General features: G+C 38.2%; 1 protein-coding gene across 2 annotated transcripts in view; it reads left to right on the top strand.

The window, feature by feature from the left end:
• The first annotated feature begins 170 nt into the window (after nt 1-170).
• Nucleotides 171-22,115, top strand: part of khdrbs2 (KH domain containing, RNA binding, signal transduction associated 2) — a 49,831-nt gene continuing 27,886 nt past the window's right edge. For both annotated transcript variants that reach the window (XM_026309692.1, XM_026309691.1), the window contains exons 1-3: nt 171-383; nt 9,932-10,059; nt 20,609-20,725. In XM_026309692.1, coding sequence (XP_026165477.1) covers nt 293-383; nt 9,932-10,059; nt 20,609-20,725 — 336 coding nt within the window. In that variant the 5' untranslated portion in view covers nt 171-292. The remainder of the gene's footprint in view (nt 384-9,931; nt 10,060-20,608; nt 20,726-22,115) is intronic.

Raw genomic sequence — 22,115 nt, 5'->3', positions numbered from 1 at the left:
AGTCTGGCGGGGTGCCGAGGAGAGGAAGCAGGCAGCGGTGGCAGAGATGGGCTCATACCTCTGAATTACAACTCATCCTCTCTCAAGCATCTCGCAGACCTTGGATGACTAGTTTTTTTGTTTTTGTTTTTGTTTTTTGTTTTTTTGGAGGGTTTGTGTCTGTGGTGCTCATTAAGACTGCCAAACTGAAGCTACGCAAAGCAGGAGCGGGAAGGTTTATAGTTGCATTCCGACGCTCGGCACTCCTGTCGTCTCACCTGCACGGCCAGTAAACAGGACCGCTGTGATAATAATGCATCCAGATAAATACTTACCTGAACTGGTGGCCGAGAAAAACAGCTTGGAGCCTTCTTTTGTGCATGCGGTGCGCCTGCTTGCAGAAGGTAAGACAGTTATTTTCAGTCTGATCGTTGTAGACAATTATCAGTGACATTCCCTGCAAGTGAAAACACAATTGCATTGCATTTTGAGGAAGTGCAGTGACCTAATGGGAGGTTATTTTAGCACATTGCCCTGGGCTCTTTAAGGTTTGCTTGATGGCAGAGCTCTTTGGATCCCAGTGCAGAACTTTTCTGAGGTTTTCTAGCACCAAGTGAAGAAATGCAGTGAGCACTGAAAGTAGAGTGTGTGTGAGGTCAAAGAGTATTCCCCACTGCACACCAAGGTCAAGCACTGGCACAAAACACCCAGAAAATGAAGTGGAAATGTTCAGGACTAAAATGGTGAAAGAACCAATTACCTCAGTTTGATGACTGACTGGATTAAAAATATGTATGTACAATGTGCTGTCAACTGTTTTCTATTGAACATGGAGTTAGACCAGGATTTTCAAGTAAAGACAGTTTTCACATATTCTAATATGACAAAGAAAACTGTTTAGGTGAATGTAGTTTAGCATAAGAATCCCATTCTCTTCAGATGAACTCTTACAATAACAGATAACTATGTAGCATCAATGTCAAAGAAAGGACTTAATGCCAATGGGACAGATGTCTTACAGTGTTTCCTCTGACATGATGTGTTCAACAAAGCAGTATAATAAAGTTCAGCTTGCGGAATATAAAGTACTTCTTCATACTGCAGGTAGTCTTGATCTCATTCACATATTGAGAACGTGTCACTTTTGAGAGGAGAGCAAACACCAGAACTCAGCTCAGCGCACCTCATCTAAGAATGTGACTTTTGCATTTCTCCAGTGGAAATCCAGACTCGGTGCTCACTCATGCCCTGGACTATACTGCACATGGTGTGTGGAAGGGTAAGCGTAAATATGAAAATAGATAATTTGATTTCTACATCTAGGTTAAAATAAAGCTGTTAGGAAAATGATGAGCAGTTTCCCATTTGAATGCAATATCTAAACCCACCCAATTTAAAGCAATCATTATAAACTTACATTGTGCCCTAATAAAGCACCAAAATCGGGCTTAAGCAATGATTTATAACAGACATTTTTGATAAAAGAGATCAAATCAAACTGTATGTTAGGTTAACATGTTCTGATTGGACAGGGTGTCTGTGCTCTGGTGCTTTTGACCCTTGAGCGTTCCTGTTGAAATATGTCGATGAGACGTCTGACAGTCCCACTCTTGTCGGTAACTGTGATGCAGATGGGATCATCTGTCACACAGTACGCTATGCCAAATTTACTCAAGGTTGACTCACATAAACGAGATACAAACAGAAAATGCTGTCTTTATCATATCCACTGCAGTGATCAAGCATTTAGCAAGTAGAAATGTGTGTTATATATGGGATGTTTTCACTTACTGCCATTCTGTTCTCATTTATTAATTTGATTCAGCTAGAGCAGTCTTTAATTGGCAGCAAGTATATTTCATCATACAATATGGTGCAGTATAGTCTACAACAATACCGTGCAATACTCTACACAGAAATATAATACACTGTAAGACATTGCAGTAGAAAAGCATATATTTCCCTGAAAAGAATTGTGTTCGCAAGGTCAATACAGACCAGATTCATCATGTGTAATAATGATCAAACAACATAATAAGTTCAGTCAGTCTCATAACATCAACCCTGAAAATGTTCGGCATAATCAGCTGTGGGTAGCATGTGAAATAATGTTCACAATTTTAACCACAGTTGATATCATTTTTTGTCAGTCTCATGTATAATGCAGAATCATACATATCAGTGTACAGCAAGATAAACTGGGTTTACAGAACTGTAGATTTGCAGCCATTTATCATTAAATAGCAAAGCATGTAATCCTGCATTATTCACATCATGCACAATAAACAGCATAACATGGATTTACTGGGGTCTTGGTTAGCAGCTCCATATTTATCAAATGAATTAGTCATGTTCTTAAATTATTCCTGTAAAATCATTTGTCTTTCTTTGAGCACATTTAAAGCTGTTTGAGATGAAGCTCCTCCAGTGTGAGGAGGAGAATTCTGTCAGATGGGAGCATGATAGGAAATAACCTGAAAAACAGTGATGTTTTTTGTGAATAACAATAAATATAACATATATAACTTTGTATATAAGGCTGTCAACCAGTCTTCTCACTTTCCCCCCCGAATACTGATTTTTTTGGACTCAGCTCATTTTATTGTACCATGAGCTTAATGACTGCACAGATTCACAGATACAAGTCAGTTCCTTTATTTATGCACTTTAATTTGCCTCTGAGTAAAGAACAATGTAAGTTGTTGAAAGCTGGGTTGAACGTAGAGACAAGAAAGGGAAACCTTTAATAGATCCCAGTGGTTTTCAAGACCTACCTACATGACACGTAGCCTGGTCTTGCCCTGAAAACCAATGGGATTCCTAATAAGGTGAAAAAGCAGACAGGAAGGCAGTGAAATGACTGATGGAAGGTGAGAGGAACACTGGTGGAAAAGAAAAACTAAAGCAAGTGTGTATGATTCCATTTTAAGGTGAAGGGGGTATTAATCACAAGATTTAGTTTACGTTGTTTCTAAGCATTTTGACAGGCTATATAATATCTCAAATTGTCTCACAAGTGTTGCTAGACATGGCAACGAGACAAGCAAATCTACAAGATGAACAATGTAGGCTTTTCTGAATAAAAAATTAATATAGCCTACTCTATGGAGGAGCACCAACACCATGACTCATGTAAAGTAAAGGATAAGAAAGCAAGAGAATGAGAAAATTCCTACATGTATTAGGTTTACTGCCGTGAATGCTTTTGATATGAAACACCACAGAGCCTGAGCTCCAAACAAACTTTAATCCACACGATATTGGAGTTTTGTGCTATATATTGTATTTAGCCATTCTAAGTGTAGGAGTTCAAGTTTTCTTTTGCGCACTGTGCCATACATTTTTGTGGTTCATGGGTCCTGCTGACATGCATTGTATATTCCAGGTCTGTCAAAAAACAAGCTCATGCCAAATTTTGGCAAATGATCCTTTAACTTTAATTAAATTTAATCAGACACAGTATGAACCTGTGCAATGCACTGCAACCGTTACAGCCTTAGTTTTAGTCAGCTGATAACACAGAGTAATAATTAGAAATTGAGATGGCAAGCTTCAGTGGGTGACTGTGAGGTAAAAATCTTACTCTATGGGCCTACCCTAAAGATGTGAGGCTTTAAATGCAAACAGTCACTGCTTTTTTATGGTGCAGAATACAATCAGTATACAAATATACAGTATACTGCGTATACTGCAGGGGCAGAGGTCTTTCTCAACAGGTACAAGGTGCCTGCTTGATCAGAAAGTACAACTTTTAGTAAAAAGACACTGCTTATATTCCTGCATGTGATTTGGGTTTACTGCAGAGTGCGGTTCTCTGTGTAAGAGTTGGTGTTGAATTAATCTATCTTTCTTATTTAGAGATTGTTGCTCACATTTTCAGAATATTTGTTATGAGATGGCCTCCGCAGCATCCTGCAGTGACCTGGCTCATAGCAACAGATAAACACTACCCCATGTAGTATGACCTATCAAAAGGACACAAAAATTACATTTCAGAAAAGTGAGACATTGCATTATATTTTCAGCATTTAACAGACACTCTTATCAATAGTGACTTACAATGAGTGCATGGGTCGAATAAGATTAAATTCCAAGGTCATGAGCATTTCAAGCAACTGAAATGAGTGGATGAGCCAAAGCCGCAGCACCCAGACAAAAGAGATTAGATATCTGATGGCGTTACTGTGCCTCTTATGTTCATCTATGTCACGAAAGTCCTAAATGAAGAAATAAGAGACTCCATGGGATTTTAAATACAAAACAAACAAAATCAGGGTCAAATAAAAAAGGAAACATGACTGGATATTTAGGAAAGAAGCCAGATTACCACATCTGTGGTTTTAATTGTAGTGTGTTGGTGTTTATTGTAATTGTTTTTTATATTCTGTCATTACAGTGGAACGTATCCAGTAAGTCAATCTCAGTTCAGTAGAATCTGAAGTGAGTGAGTTGGTGTATATCAGCTAGGTGTATTTTAGCCTTTTATACTTATATTTGATCTGATGTTTTACTCAGTGTGTGTTCAGGGTTTTATAAATCAATCAGGCCCCACACTTTGAACTTAAATGTAGTGTTTTGTCCATTTTTACTGGTATGGTAATTACATTTACACAGATTACTGAGCTAATCAGTCAGACACGGTTGTGCATACAGTATGTTTCACTCAAATATTTATTATTGTACAATAATATACTGGAATTATTGCATGAAATTAACATTAACTCTTGAAAATTGTGTGAATATGGCTGAAAAACACTATGAAACATCAGAGTGCTAACTGATGGACCCTGTTGTCTTCCTATTTACAAATGTCCTTCAGAAGATTCAAAAGTAAAAGCACAATCAGGCTTTGTGCCTTTAATCATCCCTTTCTAAAGTGTCTTGTGCCAAACACATACGTTACAATGTGCATTCCACACTAGCAGAGTTGTATTTTCATATTTTAGTGTAAATTTACAATAGACCTACAAGTTACACTTCATGCAGTATGGTAAGATATTGATATAACAGCCAGAATGTAGCAAATATAAACACAAATACAATGTTTTATTTAAACAAACTATCAGCATGCTGAATAAAATGTGTATATTTCGCTTTTTTTATATATATATTTCATCGCAATACTAATTATGTTTCACTTTACTTTCTATCACACATTCAGCTGAGAATTTGAAGATGGCATTATAATTAGATTGAAGATTTAACACTTCATCACTTTGTCATTTGCAATAATGTAATTTGTCTTGGTGCCTCACAGTTGAAAACACATACACAGCTTGTGGCCAAACAGTGGCGTATATTTCCAAACCCATGCATTTACATTCATCAGCGGCGAAAAAGGCCAAAGCTAATTGCATGTCTCCTAGTCCAGCCCCCCTACCAGGTCCGCTCTGCCAAGTGGAGCACTTACTACCTCTTTCTGTGTTTGACATGAACAAGCAATCAGTTATTGGAGACTAATTAGACCGATTCATTTTTGCTCCTATTGTAAAGTCATTATTGGAGATATACTGTTCAGTAGGTAGAAGAAATAAGTGAATAATTTAGCTGTCTACATGCTAATGGCAGCAGTCGACAAAGCCTTTGCTTTTTGGCCTCTAATTTCAGTTGGTGTGCAATAACACATATAAAGTAATAATCACTCAGTTCAATATTGACAATATTCAACACCTTGTCAAAACATTTTTGTATGAGTACTTTAATATCTACATTCACAGTAATTCACTGTTTTTACAGAGTTTAGGGGAGTTTATTGAAAGTGGATAAATGTTGTGAAAACACTGGTACCAGCATCTGAACCTGGGAGAAATTGGAAGTTAAAAGTAATTTAGCAACTGCGGTTTTTCTTTAATGTGCACCCATCAAATTGCAGGTTCAAGGTTTTCAGTCTTTTACCCAGATTTGCAAAATATAGAGCCATAATAACAAAAGGTGATAATGTTCATCTTCATGCTCTGTCTTCAAATCCCTGTGTGTCATGACAATGCAAACCTTTGTTCTGATATATTTATTTGGATTCATTTTAATGAATCATTTGTATCACTGTTTGGTTGTATTTTAAAGTCTGAGTTTTCTTTGGATTCATGTTTCTCTGTTGACCCATCAGTGAAAAAGCATAACCCCACAGCGGAGTAGTAAGAGACAATTTGATCTCACCAATATCATCAAAAGCACACACATTTCACAAACAGCTTCCATTCAGCTGCAGAACAAACTGCATCCTTTCGCGGCATGGCAAACAACATCTGAAATCCAATAAAGCTACAATGTGAAGAAGAAGAACAGAGCAGTAAACATATTATCTCCATCACATCTTACATTCCCATTCTTATGTTATTAAACTGCATACTTTATACTGATAGTACCTCAAACAATGTGGGATACTTAAGTTTGTGGCCTTTTCCTTTCAGAGTTTGTGATGAATTTTAGATTTCCCTGAATTCAAGTCTATATATTATAAAAGATTTCATGTAGTCAGTGCCACACAGTCTGTCATAGGAAGTGTATTCATTGCATAGCCCAATGACAAAGGATTCTTTTGTTAAGAAAAAATATTCTGTTTAGTACCTAAATGTTTTCTGGTGGTGCAACTGATTTACTGAAGGAACCCAGCTGTTGTGTGTGTGTGTGTGTGTGTATGTGTTTATTGACATTTTAATGCTGTAGAGGAAAGATGAATTTCAAACCGTTCCTCTGTGAGTGTCGATGCTCTGTGTTGCTGCATACCGACCAAAGCAAATGTATTTAACCTTAAGCCAAGGAAAGCTGACTGAGTACATTTCTCTTTTTCAGGAAAACCTAGTCTGTACAGTTGCACACATTTATCTGTTAGCTGCCCAGCTAAACCACAGTTTTCTTTTCATTCTTGGCCACTGAGCAGCTTTGTTGCAGTTTGGGCAGCACAACACAGGGGATCAGGAGCGCTGGAATAGTCACTGGGAGTGTTTTACTCATTCAGTTTCACCCAATGAGATTTTTTTCATCCTGTGTCAGGACTGAAACCAGTGACCTTCAAAGCACATTCTCACTTCTCTGATCTTTAGGCTCCTGCCGCTCTCTACCACATATTTGACAATGATGATACCAGTGTGAAGGCTCTTTCAGATTTACCACATATATGCTAATTTTCCTCCTTTTTCAGACTTTCTCCCAGTCATTCTCAACCTCTCTCTCTTTGTCACACACATACACAGAGTCGTTTTCTGAGTTCAGTCACAGGCTGCAGACCAGAATAACGGTGTTTCACGTTATACACTGTTCCAGAGCATAATCATCTGCATGAGTTATAAAAGCACCATTACTTTATTCAAATGATATGAACACTATGCCCATTTGAAAAGTGAAAAACTTCACAAGGAAAATGTAACCCAAAACAAATTCTCTCCCACATGCAAGTCTAAGACTAATCTGTGAGAATATCTACAAAATAAAGTGTTGATGGAACCTACAACTGGAGTATCTCTACATGAAAATATACTTTTGTATCTGTAGATTTGCACTGAGAGTTGTGTCACAAATTTCATGTGTTCCCCATCATTACAATCTCCAACACAACATCTTAACAGCAACAAGTCCTCAAAATCATGACAAAATCTGCCTTCCAGACTGACAGATGATAGCCTTTTTAGATCCGCTTCTATTTAAATGTTGACATTGTTTGTCAGTGCCATTCACAATCATTAGAAATCACTGATTGAAAAATAATACTGTTCAAATCTGTCTGTTCTAATCTGACAATGTTATTGTCAATGTTTAGGCACATAACTGTTGCATGGTGTAAAACGACTTAATTTAATGACAATCCATTGAGGGGTTGTTTAGATATTTTAGTGTGGAATAGTGGTGGATCAACTGAAAGGCTCAGAGCCCCACTGCTAACATGACTATAAACACACTTTTCCCTTTATGTATTTATATATTTAGTTTAATGATATTTTCAGCTCGTTAATATGCAGACTATATATAGAATCGGTCAAAATATGCATGTATTTCCACACCACAGATTGTGTTTGATTTATGTCCTCAGGCAAACTACATAAATGATATTTTTAAAAGGCATACAGTATTTTGTAGGCTCCTGCTGTCCCGGGACACCTGTCTGCCATAAAGTGTCACATACGCAGGTGTGAATCTGCTGAATAAAAGATTAGAGGGTGTGATTTCGGCAAGAGGACCTGGGTACCGTTTGTACCCAGCGGCAAGCGAGGGTCGCATGAGTGAGCATTACCAGTTCAGAGTTCACTGGGCTGAAATGACGCACTCCTTTCCATTACACCCTCACTGGGGGAAACCATACGTGTGTATGTTTTCAATATGAATCTAAATGACTGAATGAAAATATTGTGGTTTATTTCAGTAACTCCAGAAGGCAGTTCTTTAAATACCTCTGTTAATATAAAGCTCTTCCATAAAGCAGCGAGTTCTACATACTTAATAACCTGAATTTAATTAATTCATTTACACTCTTCCATGTTGACGACTTCAAACTTTTAGAGATAAGTTATGCAGATTTGGGTGAGAGTCATCTCAGAGAGAAACTTCAAAAACGCAGAGACAGTGTGTTCCAATTTAAATGATCTCCCTCAGACAATCGGCACAATCAGAAAATCAGAGCGCTTGTGTCGCACTGGGGGAAATCAGCACATTTCAAACTGGAGATTGGTGACCTTAATTCATAGTGTAAAACTGAAGCCACTGGCCATTACAAACTGTAATGAGTGAATATTGGGACTGCCCAGAACAGAGGCATCATTAAGCTGGAGCTATGGATATCCAGAAGGTTGCAGCAAGGATAAGTTTCAGAGGGACACTTCACTGTGATCATTAAAAGTGGAATATTTTTCCAATATGGCAATACAAATTCCACACAAACTGATACTAAATTCTAACATCTTTAAGGTGGATTCAGCCACTCGTGAGCACATATCTCTGTTCTTAGTCAACTTCCTTCCCTAGTGAGCATTTGCAAAAGCAGATAAAAGTATTAATTCAAATTTACAACAACATGCTGTTAAGGGATTAAAAAAAAGAAACAAACTTGCCTTTTATTTGTCTCATCCAGTGTTTGTTAATCTCACAGCGTTTCCAAAACTATTGACAGCTCAGCTATGGGTGAAATGCTCCAGTCTAAATGAACCTTTGAGTTTCAATAGGAGTAGTGAGTGACTCCTTGTCTGTTATGTTTAGCAACATGTTTTATTGTCCCGCAAGTGTGTTGCAGTCTGATAATTGTAATTCCATTGAGTATTAATTAGCAACTAAAGAGGTTTCCAGCTAGGTGAAAAAACATTAATTTCTCAATGAATAATATTAAATTTAATAAGATAAATTTCTAGAACATTCAATGTGCCATGTTTCAGCACAAGCGCTGTACATTACATCAGTCACCAAATTTTCACACATCTTTATCAGAAGAAGTACTGCAGTTTGATATGAGTCAGTAATGTCCAAATATAACCTTAATATGAGAATTTACAGATCTAAGCTTAACCCGCAGCGACTCTTCACTGATTGCATCAAATATATTAGATGTTTAATCCGACATCCGTTTAAGTCGTGTGCTGTGTGGGGCTGAGAGACTGCTGACAGCCCACAGCTCAGTTTGTGGTGAAGCCAGACACAATGAGCTGAGTGTTACTGTTTGCTGCTGTGTTATTTTGACTAGAATTACTGGATCATGAGATTACATGGCCTGATGTAAAGGATGTATCAGGAGTCAGCAGGGTAATCTCATATCCTTAAGATTGCAATGTGAGTATATGTACAGCAGAAGCACAGAATAAGCAGCATGTGGTGCAATGTATGTATAGTTAAGTTTATCCTAATGCTGTCACAGCCTAACGTCACAGTGTTTGTTGTGCTGCAGCAGACTGGTGCTTTTTTAGTTACATAAATGCTCTGTACCACAAAACTAATTATCTCCCTATCTCTCTTTTTGGGGGGTTTTCTGCAGAGATTGAAAAATATGAAGGTGATGAATTGAGAAAAGATGGTGACATGAAGAAATACCTCGATATCATCAGCAATAAAAATATCAAACTCTCTGAAAGAGTTCTCATTCCAGTCCAACAGTATCCAAAGGTAAGAGAAACAACAAACACATCTTTTTCCTAAAACAACACAACACACCACTTTAAGGTCCTGAATTATATTTTCTGACCAGTAATGGGAATTTATAAATTGTAAGATGCTAAGCTTGTTAATGTGTGTAATATTGTTTCATTAATTTTACTTGTCAACTGGTGGATGGCATCTCCTGCTCAGGGCACTCTACTGCAGCTTTACCTGCTCCATCCTTTGCACAAATACGTCTGGCACTGAAAATGCCACTGAGTCTTAAACAGACTAATAGAAAGTCATCGGGCAGTGTCTGTTTATTTTGGCGTAGTCATCAGAAAACAAAGTTTTCAGTGCACCAAAGCACCCAAGGGTACAGTGAAGAACAATGACCATAAATCACTGTACAACACAGCACGCGGTATCCTGAGTTATGCAATGTCAGTACTGACAAAGTTTGAAATGTAGCCTAATGAGGCTGCTCCATCAGGCAGTGAAGCAACAACACACAGCAGCTTGTGAAGAACAAAAGTGCTTTACTGCTACTGTAATCAAGGAAAGCTGCTCCGCTGAGTTTGTGCCCACAGACTGAAGCAACAGGCAGCCAAGAAAAATGGCATCAGTGCAGCAACACAGATTGCAACATAACATATTTCAATGTAGTATTTTGATAATCTGTTCCACTCAGAATACAGTATATATTACATACATTGTGTAACTGTACAGTAGGTAGACAACCACAACAATGCTACGTCACTACCAGAAACATTTACCTACAGGGAATAACTGTTTTCTGTAAATATTAAGTGTGTTCAATGCTTTACTGTCTATATCATTATTCATTTCATATACTGTGTATCACTATGTCCAGCTGCTATTTTGCTGATAAATGTTATTTATTTACATTTACATCAAATGTTTTGCATGATTCATGAAGATGACAGAACTGAAAATTATTTCTTAATCTGTAATGTCTATTTAGAATCATTTTGAACTTTTTTACATGAATCCCTTTAAAATCTTGTCTGGAAGCATATGTTACTAATTGTGAGATAAATGACTGTTCAATAGGCAGCACGGTGCCTGAGTGGTTAGCACTGTTGCCTGACAGCAAGAAGGTTCCTGGTTTGAGACCCAGAAAAGACCTTTCTGTGTGGAGTTTGCATGTTCTCCCTGTGCTTGTGTGGGTTTTCTCCAGGTACTCTGGTTTCCTCCCACAGTCCAAAAACATGTATGTCAGTTGATTGGTGACTCTAAATTGCCCCTAGGAGTGAGTGTGAGTGTGTGAGGTTGTTTGTCTCTATGTGGCCCTGTGATGGACTGGTGACCTGTCCAGGGTGTACCCCTGCCTTTCACCCAAAGAGAGCTGGGATAGGCTCCAGCAGATCCCTGTGACCCTAATGAGGAAAAAGCAGGACAAGATAATGTATGGATATCTGGTTTACTGATAGTTACCACCTCTGACCTGCTTTTAATTAGATAGTAGTCTAATCAAAGAAAGATGATACAAGGTTCTTGGCTTCCATCAGTATCTAAAGACTATAAAGTTTAAGGCCCAATAAAACAGAATTGGCTTTCTGGTTTTGGTAATTTGAGTCTGTGGGTTTAGTGTTACACTAAGACAATATTTTGTATAGTTTCCTGCTAAAAGATGTCTATATTAAAGTCTTCCTTTAAATTCCTTTGCTGATATATCAAGATCACAAGTTATGGTAGAACCTGGACAACAGCTCCCACTATATAAAACCTGATGATGTTTCTCAACCTCGTAGCTATTTCATACTGTACCACTGGCACAACTCTTATGTTTTAAATACAGTTTACAGATTAGGTCTGTCCTATTAGGGCAGAGGAGCATTTAACTATGCCTCAGGAGCATAGGTGGCATGCTTTAGTCCAGTGAGCCCCCTGGGACACACATAGAAATCAATTTGCCGTTTCCTCCTCAGGATCACTGTTGAGAAAGTAATTAAGCTGTGTTCAGGAACTCCTCACTCTACTCAATTGATTTCAGATCTATAAAAGCAAAGCCAGTTCAGCCAGTTTCTTGGTGTGTGCCACCAAGCAGTAATACAACCAGTTACACTGAAAATGCAAACAATGACCCCCCCAAAAAAAATCATAACTTCAACTGAGGTCAACTAAACCTATTCCTTATTAGATGTTTAATGTAAACCAGTGGAACTTTGAGCCAAAACATGAGAACCATGAGATCAATAACTGAAGAATAAAAATGATTTGTGAAACAATATACTCATGATCATAAACAACAGCAAAAAACATCACAAGTACAATACAACACAGGCAAGAGCTCCTGGTTTTGTATACTGAGCATAGTGCCAGCTCTGCAAAGCAAGCACAATAGTGCAGTCCAGAGGGACAGAGCAGTTGTCCAACAACAGCTTATGTGACCTAATTGCATAGTCAGCACCCTACAACACTGCAGTGTCACTATCTGAAACATCTTGGTAACACTGCACTTTCACTTAATGGTAATTAGCCACATAAAGCAACACTTTGATCAAGAGCACACTCCACAAGAATAACAAGAAAGTGATGCAGACACTGGAAAGAAGAGTAAAATGGTGCACACTGTAAATACCTCACAAGTCAAGCTGTTCTACTGAGCCATCCAAGAGGTGGAGCAGGGCCTTACTTATATATATGCTCCATTTAATGGAATTATAACATTTGAAGCAGGTAGTTAATCTGTTCTTTCACATTTCAGCAGTCTAAAAGTTCTCATTTGAGCTAACAGCTGCCATCTAACTGCAAATTCATTCAATGTAAAGCAATTAAATTATTACTTGGAACCGTTCTTCTGCATGGTTTTGTGTTTGACATGATAACAATGTATTGATTTATTTGAATAAATGTCATCCAACAATGAAATAATGAGTACTGATTAAATTATTCTTTATACTGTGGGCCATTGTCACGCTTTGACACGTTATAGCAGCCAGTTGTAGGACTCTGGCATTGTGCACGCTGGCTCGCTGACCTGGCTTACTGACACTCCGCAATGTAAACCTTCATTAATGTTATTACTTCCATCTGTGCTTCTCCTGCTATGAAGTCAAAATGTGTGTTCAGAAAAGGGCATGTTTAGTCCTGTTCTATGATACAACATAGATTGAGCACCAATAATATGGTAACTAAGAAAACAAAACTCAAGCTTATACATATCATCTCATTCCATCTTACCTTTATTTGTGGTCTCTTCATATGCAGTTTTAGATTTAACAATACATTAATTCGTACAGCTACACACAATTTAGAATTGTATACTGTATACAATAAGTATTTATTAACTATAGAGTTTAAGCATACTATAAAATGTATCAAAGGAATGGGGCGTCGGGGGGGGTGCAACTGCACAGTTGTAATTTCTGTAAAAAATGTAATTGATATGTTGTGCTGCTGTTGCTCAGCTTATATTTTCACAAAATCATCCCACAGACTTTCAGGCTTATTTACAAAGTAAAAGTGTAGAATTATCTTCAAAATGTTCTTAAAGAAACTGTTTATGATACAGTATGGATATCTCTCAGAACTATATTATTAATATAAGGTTTATTAGTATTTATATATTTTAATGTATGACATAAAAAATGAAGTACCTTAATGTTTTAATAGGTTGGAGTGGAGCTCACTTTAACGACTTTATATGGTGGTGGATATTTTAATGCATTGTAATGCATCATTTTTATAAAATTATAATGTTTTATGTAAATTCTTAATATAAAAAGTAACATCTATAGATGTTCAAATTAATGTAGCGCAGTGAAAGCATATTGTTTTCCACTGAAATGTAATGAAGTAGCGGTCTAAAGGTCAAATAACATACCTCAGAATTATAGTAACCTTCTTTAGTAAATATACTTTACCCCACTCTGTGTACAGAAAGTATGCATGAATAATTTTGAGGAAAATATGTGTATACTATGCATGGATTTGGACTGGTGAAGCTGCAGCACCACAGATCTTTTTGGATAAAATCTCATATATCTTGTTGCACTCTTCCTGGTTGTATGCATCAATCATAGGGGACAGGTTGTGTGTTTTGTGCAACACTCTCTGTAAAATCTACATTAGGTTTGCTTTCGTTTCACAGCCTGTCAAGCTAAAGGAATTTGGCCTTGAACCGTTCCCCCAGTCACCTTACCATCCCTTGCTGTTTTTAATCTCCTCTGAAAAAAGTGATGAAACCTTGAAAACAGGGTTGGTCAGAGGGTGGAGGTACATCTGTACCTGTCCCAGTATGACATGCCTTGAAATTGTATGCTCAGATCACTATTTATTCAGCAAAAATACAATTAAGATAATAAGCATAGTCATTTTCATTATCCCTTAACTAGAATTTATCCTCTGCTGCTTAATGAGACAGCTTGATTAGCATCTCATAACCTTGGGGCATGAAATGGATTTTCAATGACTGATACTGTCTGCTAGTCTGAGTCCAGCGCTGGGACTATTCTGGATGTGTATGAGGAAGAATATTTTTGTTCCTGTAGTTAAAATGTATTTATTATAGTAAAAAACATAATAGACATACTCCTGCTTTTGTCGCATTGAAACAAACAATTTTACCTGTAAGCATTTTTCTAACTCTCCATTCTGCAGGTACATACACAAGCCACAACATATTAAATTGTATTTTGTCCTTGTGGGTGCCACATTTTTGGGCTTATCAGTCTTGGGTTATTGTGACCTTTAAATAGTGCTGCAGCTGTGCTCTACCCATAGAGAAATTCCATTTTTGACTGCCCAGAGATGTCAGTGTACCAAAGAAAGGCCTATCATCTAGTAAGGTGTTTTGCTTAGATAACTGGTGAATACTGTCGAGAGAGTGCAGGGTGTGAATTAAAATTAAGCATTTGGACGATAGCATCACAGTCCCACTTTGGGATCCCACTAAATCAATGTTTGTGTGATGACTTTGTCTGCTACAATGCTGTTTGCGAGATATAATAAAGATAAAATGTCTCCCTATGTTTAAACGCTTCCCACATATACAGTAGTGTAACCCAGCTCTATACTAATTCTAACAGGGTTAGAATACCTAGTGTGTTCATTATGGAAATAAGATTAAATCATGTAAAATGTCAGCATGCAGCACAGGTTTACTTGACTTTTATTGGTGCTGTTGATTGACACTATTGTCTTAAAATGAAGTGCACAGCAGAAATGAGGAGGTGATCACTGCTGGAGAAAATTAAAGCAAATTGTAATTAATTGTGAGGAAGCTATAGGAATCTTGGGAAAATAAACTAATAATCATTTTGAAAGGACTGTGCTTTCACTTTAAAGGTGCTCATATCGATATTTTAATGTAATATTATTGCTCATAGTGTCAAAAATGGTCAACTAACAGCGCCATTTAGCTCATTGGAGCCTCCATCGTCTTTCAACGTATTGGTTTTTTTCATGTCTCCCTTTAATGTTTTGATTCACTCTCACTATTCTCATCAACTTTGTTTCTGTAGCAGCAGTTCACCACTTTTCAGAAAAAAAACATCCTCAACTTCAGTGGCACTTACAGAATAAAGTCATGCCTGAACATCTGATACCTTTTTTTTTTTTTAACCATTAACACTGACAGACAACCTCTCTCTAAACTCTCAGATGATTTGGATCCCCTTCTGAAAAGCTCACCAGGTGAAGAGAAAGGGATCTCTGCTTGTCACACATGCAAGAAACAACCACTCATCTGCTTTCTTTAATGTCTGCGGAGCTGATAGGACACACTCGTCTGGCAGGCTCACAGCGCAGTCAACCCTATCTGTCATTAAAGCATAAACCTCTACCTTAGGCTTTAATCCTCCTATCAGACAGGACCTGGACTTCCCCAATAGCACAGCTCACTAACCCAGCAGTAAGTGCCTCAGGACATCTGCAAATCTTGACTGGCCCCAGTGCACCGCATTAAAGGTTGGCCACCATGCACATTGTCCAACCTCAAAGCTGAAAAACTGTTTTGTTAATAGGTCTGCAGAGCTACCGCACCCTGACCAGTTGCAAAATTTCAATATTTTCACAATTTTCTTTGGATAAGACCTTATGGAAAAGCATAAAAATATGCCACTTTTCTACATAAAATCATTCTGAGGCTGCTTTGATTTATTTTTATGTAAGCCCATGCTTTTGTCTTTATTTGTTTTAAACTATTCTCATCTGATGACTTTTATTCATTTATATTTAGCAGCCTTTTTTTTAAAACCATGGCCATTAAAGTGATTAATTATTTTTAGAACAGCGTTATTTTCAGTGTATGTTCCTTTGTGCTGCTTTGACACTCACAGCTGTGTGTTCATAGAGATCTCAGACTGTGGTCAAACTTTACTAACCAAAATCCATAAGAATAGTAGCCAGTGTGCTTCTTTATTTTCCACCATGTACTCTCCATATATAGTGTTAAGATCAGTAAAGGACTGACATCATGACGCATCATTTGTGTGATGGAAAACAAAAGTTTGTGCTCAGTAGGGTCACTTATTTACTATTGTTACTATTAATCACATGTTATGGCTCATTTCTGGTTCAGTCCTTCAATTGTAGAAACTATTTTTGTGCCCAGGTTTGGATTGTCCAAGTCCCAGTTCTAGTCCCAGTGAAGTCTAAGTCACAGATCCCAATTTTCATATGCAGTGTGAATACAGAAAACAGCAAAGTGTGATCACAGACCTGTGTCTTTTGTGCCAGTATCTTTTGTCTCAGTCGGAGCTGTTTGTCACCACAAGAAGATAAATGTAGCTCACTGGCATTTTTAATATTAAACTTTTTGGAAACAGTTCTACTAATGTTGATCACTGAACTGATTTTTAAAACCAGACAGCAGCACAACCAAAAAAAAAAAGAACAGTGATTTCACTTGAGTCAGTGTATCATATTTAATGCAGCTTTGTCTGGAGCTACAACTGGACTTTATTCTACTTTTTTGACATATGCAGGAGGACTCCCCAACACCAAAGAAATCAATGGAGTGTCCATTAAAAAAAAAAATACATGTACCTAGAGAACAAATGAGCAAAATAGTAAAATATGCTGCAGATGCAGAAAATACAAACCAAATACAGAAATGCTCTCACTCAAAACCAAACTTGGGTACAAAACAAAAAGTTTGTTTGTCTGCCTGTGTTTTCTTGACCCCTTACGGTCACTGTACCCGTCCACTATGAGGAAAGGTTTTTGTTGGAAAAAGATAGTAAGTGTATTTAAAAGCACAACTCAAACAGTCTAAGTCAGTCTGAGGGTATTGTAAGAAGTGATTTTGCTTTTCTCAGCTGCATTTGCATGTTTGCAGATTCAAATTAGTGCAACATGACTCAGCTTTCCCCTTTTGCTTTAAGCCCTGGATTTGTAGGGCACAACACAGAACTTTTTAAATTTATAAATGACTTTTCTGAATTAATATGGAAATTAATATATTGGATTTCCTCCCACACAAAAGCTCCTAAATATTTGCCCTTCAAGTTACACTTAGATCAATGCACCCTTTTTATCACAAAATATTTGTTCAAAGTCTGAAATATGTTTGTGTGTAATTGCTGCATTCCTAACACTCTTTCTTCTAATATCTGCATAGTTATCAGTGTTGAGACTGCAGGGGGCACATTGCATCATTTCAAACCTCATTTAACACCGAACGGTGCCCCTTTCTGAAGCCCAAATTGCTCACCATGGAGCAGAAGAGTGGCTCCAGACATTCATTAGCTTAATGAAAACAGGCCACTCTTCTTCTACCGCCCAGCGAGCATGTTCTTGACGTAGCCGCAACGACCATCTGCTCTCAAAACTCCCTGCCAGCTAGGATAGTCCTGTCAAACCAACCCCTGTGAAGAAAGGCATCCACAAAGGTGCCTTAATCATTCAGATCAGAGGACAGGCAAGGACAGCAGGGATGCTTATTTATTTATTTATTTATTTAATTTTTTGGGATGGTTTCATTTCTGCATCCCCTGGTGCCTTCCTAATCTGCGCTGTAGCGTTTGCTCATGATGTTAATGATCTTCATGAAAAAAGCTGAGTGTGCAGTTGTCGGAGTTGAGTTGCAGCAGCCACACAGCTGGCAGTGAAGTTATTAGCCACTCAGCCACAGTGGGACAGGCTGCTTTGTGAAAAGGTTAATATCATTTCAAAGTAGCCAGAATATGTTGTGGTGGTCGGTTGACCACCTGTTCAGCACTGGGGGTGGTCTCTTGCCATCTCATCCAACAGCAAACATTTGAAGGTCGAACCATTTATTACAATTTTTTAAAAATAGCATGTGAGATGGTACAAGTAGCCTTTTATGGGCTTGTTTCACGTAGAGAGCAATTAAATCCGTTTTTTTCTCATTTTTTAATTTATCTTGTACTCATATTTTCTTTGGAAATGTCCGATTTGACTACAGTTGTGTTATGAGTTTCACCTCCTTAATCATCACTGTTCTCAGCAGTGTTGTGCCAGCAACATCCAGAGCTACTTTTCTCAATATGAACACTAGCTGGTGCACAGTGAGAGGGAAATGATACTCAGAGCCCTGAGGCTTGAATCGGATAGTTTGTCATCTGGATAGTATTACTTAATTTCCCACTGGGAAGAAACTCATTATTTCTGACTTTATCTCGACGCTGACCTCTGGAACAGTCTCAGGAATGTTATTGGTGTGAGCCCATGTTTCCTTTTTATTTTTTCTTGACATGAATGACCCTAAACGCCAAGAAGATACATGACTAGTGAGGGCAAAGTTCAAGGGAAAGGATGGATACTTCCTTTTATGCTGGACCACAAAAGAAAGTCCTATTCCCCATTAACACGCTACATAAAGAGTATAATTTCATTGATTTATTACAGGCTACATTAGAGCTTCTTCTCACATGATGAATGGAAAATGGGATGTGAAATTATATTGATGATACATGACTAATGGCCAGCAAACATCTTTTATGGTTAACCTTTTGTTCAAACAGGTCAAATCATTTTACATTCAACACATGCAGAGACTGTTTTTAGAAACATTTCAGTTGATGTGCAGGTGCGTCGGGGAGATAAAAAGATAAAATTGTAATTTTTGCCCGTCAAGAATCCAGAATGACAAATTGAAGACATGTTTTAAGAAATGTACTGCATGGTACAGCATACAAAAGTGATTTACGGAGGTATTCAGATCCTTTGTTGTAGAACTCTAAACTGTGAGTAGTTTTTCCTTGCGGTGCATCTGGACCTTGATTGGAGTCCACCTGTGGCAAACTGAATTGACTGGACATTGTTTAGAAATGCACACACTTGTATGTGTAAGGTACCACAAATCACACTGCACATCAGGACATAACCCAAGCTACGAAGTCCAAAGAACTCTTTGAGGTCCTCCGTGATAAAATGTTGTGATGAGGTGTAGATCAAGGCAAGGGTATAAAACCATTTTTATGGATTGAAGTGCTCCCAGGAGCACAGTGTCCTCAGTCATTTTGAAATGGAATGAGTTTAAAACCATCAGAACTCGTCTTAGAGTTGACCTCGTCTTACAGTGGTCACTTTCACAAACTTCAGGAGTCCTCTGTAGATATTGTCGCAGCAGCACTTCATCAATCAGGTCTTTGTGCTAAGAGTGGCTAGACAGAAGCCACTTTGAGTGAAAGGCATATGACAGCCTGCTTGGAGTTGGCCAAGCAGCATTCAAAAGACTCTTTATGCTCTGACAGTATAAGAAAAAAAACCAGGGGATTAAAAAATGTAATCCCCTCGTCAGAACTCCAAGCACTATATGTGGTGAACACTAGACACTGCTCATCACCTGACTAAAACCATCCCTACAGTAAATCATGGTGGTGTGATGGTTCTCAACAGCAGGGACATGGAGACTGATCTAAACTGAGAGATGGATGAATGCAGCCAAATACAGTGAGGTACTTGAAAAATAAATGGTTACAAAATGCACATGACCAGAGGCTGGGGGAGGGACAGGTTGGATTTTAGCACAACAAAGACCCGAAGCATGAAGCCAAGACAACACTGGAGTGGCTTCAGGACAAGTCCCTGACTGTCCTTGAGAGGCCCGGCCAAAGCCCAGATTTACACCACAGAACATCTGTGGAGAGACTAAAGATGCCAGTTCACAGATGCTTCCCATCCAATCTCATAGAGCTTGAGAGGATCTGCCAGGAAGAATGGGATAAAATTCCCAGATCCAGGAGAAAAGTCTGTAAAGTCTGCTGAGACTTATCCAAGACAGGAAGATGTAATTGCTACCAAAGGAGCTTCTACAAAGTCCTCAGTTATCAGTCTGAATACCTTTGTAAATGAGAGGTTTTGGTTTTTGATTTTTAATAAATTTAAAAGCAATTTGTAAAACCAGGTTTTCATAATGCCATTATGGGTTGTTAAGTTTAGACTGATGGGCAAAATGGCTGTTTCATCAATTTAAAATCAATTGAGCAACACAGTGAAGTGTGCAAAAAATGAAGGAGCCTAAATACTTTTGGAAGCCACTGTATGTGGGTTTCGGGGTTTTCCGTATGTATGCCCATCTTTATACTACATAGTGGAAGAATTGATAAGGAGTCTGAACATTTTTTGTTTGTTTGTTTCACAGTTTAATTTTGTCGGGAAGCTGCTGGGACCACGCGGAAACTCCATGAAACGATTACAGGAAGAAACTGGAGTGAAGATGTCCATCCTCGGCAAAGGGTCCATGAGGGACAAAGACAAGGTAAAGCGGACATTGATTTGAGTTGAAATTTAATCATTTGATCGGTCAAGATATCAATCAAATGGAAATATTTACAGAAGCAAAGCATTTGAAATCCCACCAAAGCAAAGACAAGTGTTCTCACCAACATCTGAGCTGTATCTGAGTCGAACAGCAGCCAGAGCAGAATTAATAGCTTTCAGTTGACAAACATATGTAGGAGAAAATGGGAATGTTTTTGTGTTGGTTGTTTAATAGCATATTCTGTAATAGTCAATTATGAATGCAAAGTAATGAATCTCTTTGCCAAAGTCATTTATCCTGCCGACTTGTGGTCCCCTGGAGACACACTTATCTGAACATGTACTCAGACAGCCTGCTAGCTCTGCTATTGTCGCTCCTAACGGTTCTCAGTGTGCTGCTATCGAGTTACACTGCTGTTATTACTGTAGCCTCTGATTCAGACATTTAGACACGACAAAAGACGTGAAGTCTAACCACCTCTTTGGTGAAACCGCAGCTACATTACAATATGTGACAGTTGAAGGTAAAATAACGATGAGGTTGCTATGACTGCTTTGATCATATCAGTATGGTTTTAGTTTTCATCCGTGAATATTAAAAACAGCATCTTTAGCTGAACCTCACAACCAGGTCTGTTTAGTAGCTGATGTATAGATTTCAACCATATCAAACAATCTTTTTTAGCAGATGAGGTTGCTCACTTATCAAGGAATTGTTGACAGAAGTTAATATTTTACAGCCTCAGAGCTATACAAGTGGATGTGCTCGACACCTAAATTACAGAATCATGAGAGAATAAGTGGATTATAATAAAATAGATTTCAAACTTTGCAGTAGGAAATATCATTTCCAATTTTGAAGATGATGAAGTTGACATTAAAAGTTGTCTGGAGATGCTCAGTCATCCATGTCATGCTACATCTGTTTTGGTAAAGTTGGCAGCTGGACTTTCCGTGAGGTTCTTGAAGACGTTTTTCTCATCTTAGAAGCTTCTTAAGTTCTGACTGAGTGGTAGGGAGTCGCATGGACAGTATTCAACCTCTGTGCAGCACCTTGATGGCCGTCACCCCAGCATTAATGCAGTTCGCTAACATCACACAAGTCAAGTTCTGAATGATTATTAAACTGCTTGCGGGTGGCGGTGTTAGAACTAAGTGGTGTCGTGGACCACCCCCTCTGTTGAGGTGTGATACATGACTTCCTTCACTCCATGTACATTGCTGTCTTCTAAGGATCGTTCATTGTCCTTTACATGCAGGTGGGCTGATGAGCCTTGTCCAGAGGATTTGGTGCTGTTGTTCCATGGAGCTCATTTCTTCCATGTACAAATCTTGGCATTCCTCACTACACTGAACTGCACACACACCACTTCTCTGTTTATGTCTGG

This window comes from Mastacembelus armatus, chromosome 15 (genome assembly GCF_900324485.2).
Source record: "Mastacembelus armatus chromosome 15, fMasArm1.2, whole genome shotgun sequence".
NCBI classification, from domain to species: Eukaryota; Metazoa; Chordata; class Actinopteri; order Synbranchiformes; family Mastacembelidae; genus Mastacembelus; species Mastacembelus armatus.
The sequence above is the reverse complement of the archived record's forward strand: the minus strand, read 5'-3'. Positions and strand labels throughout refer to the sequence as shown.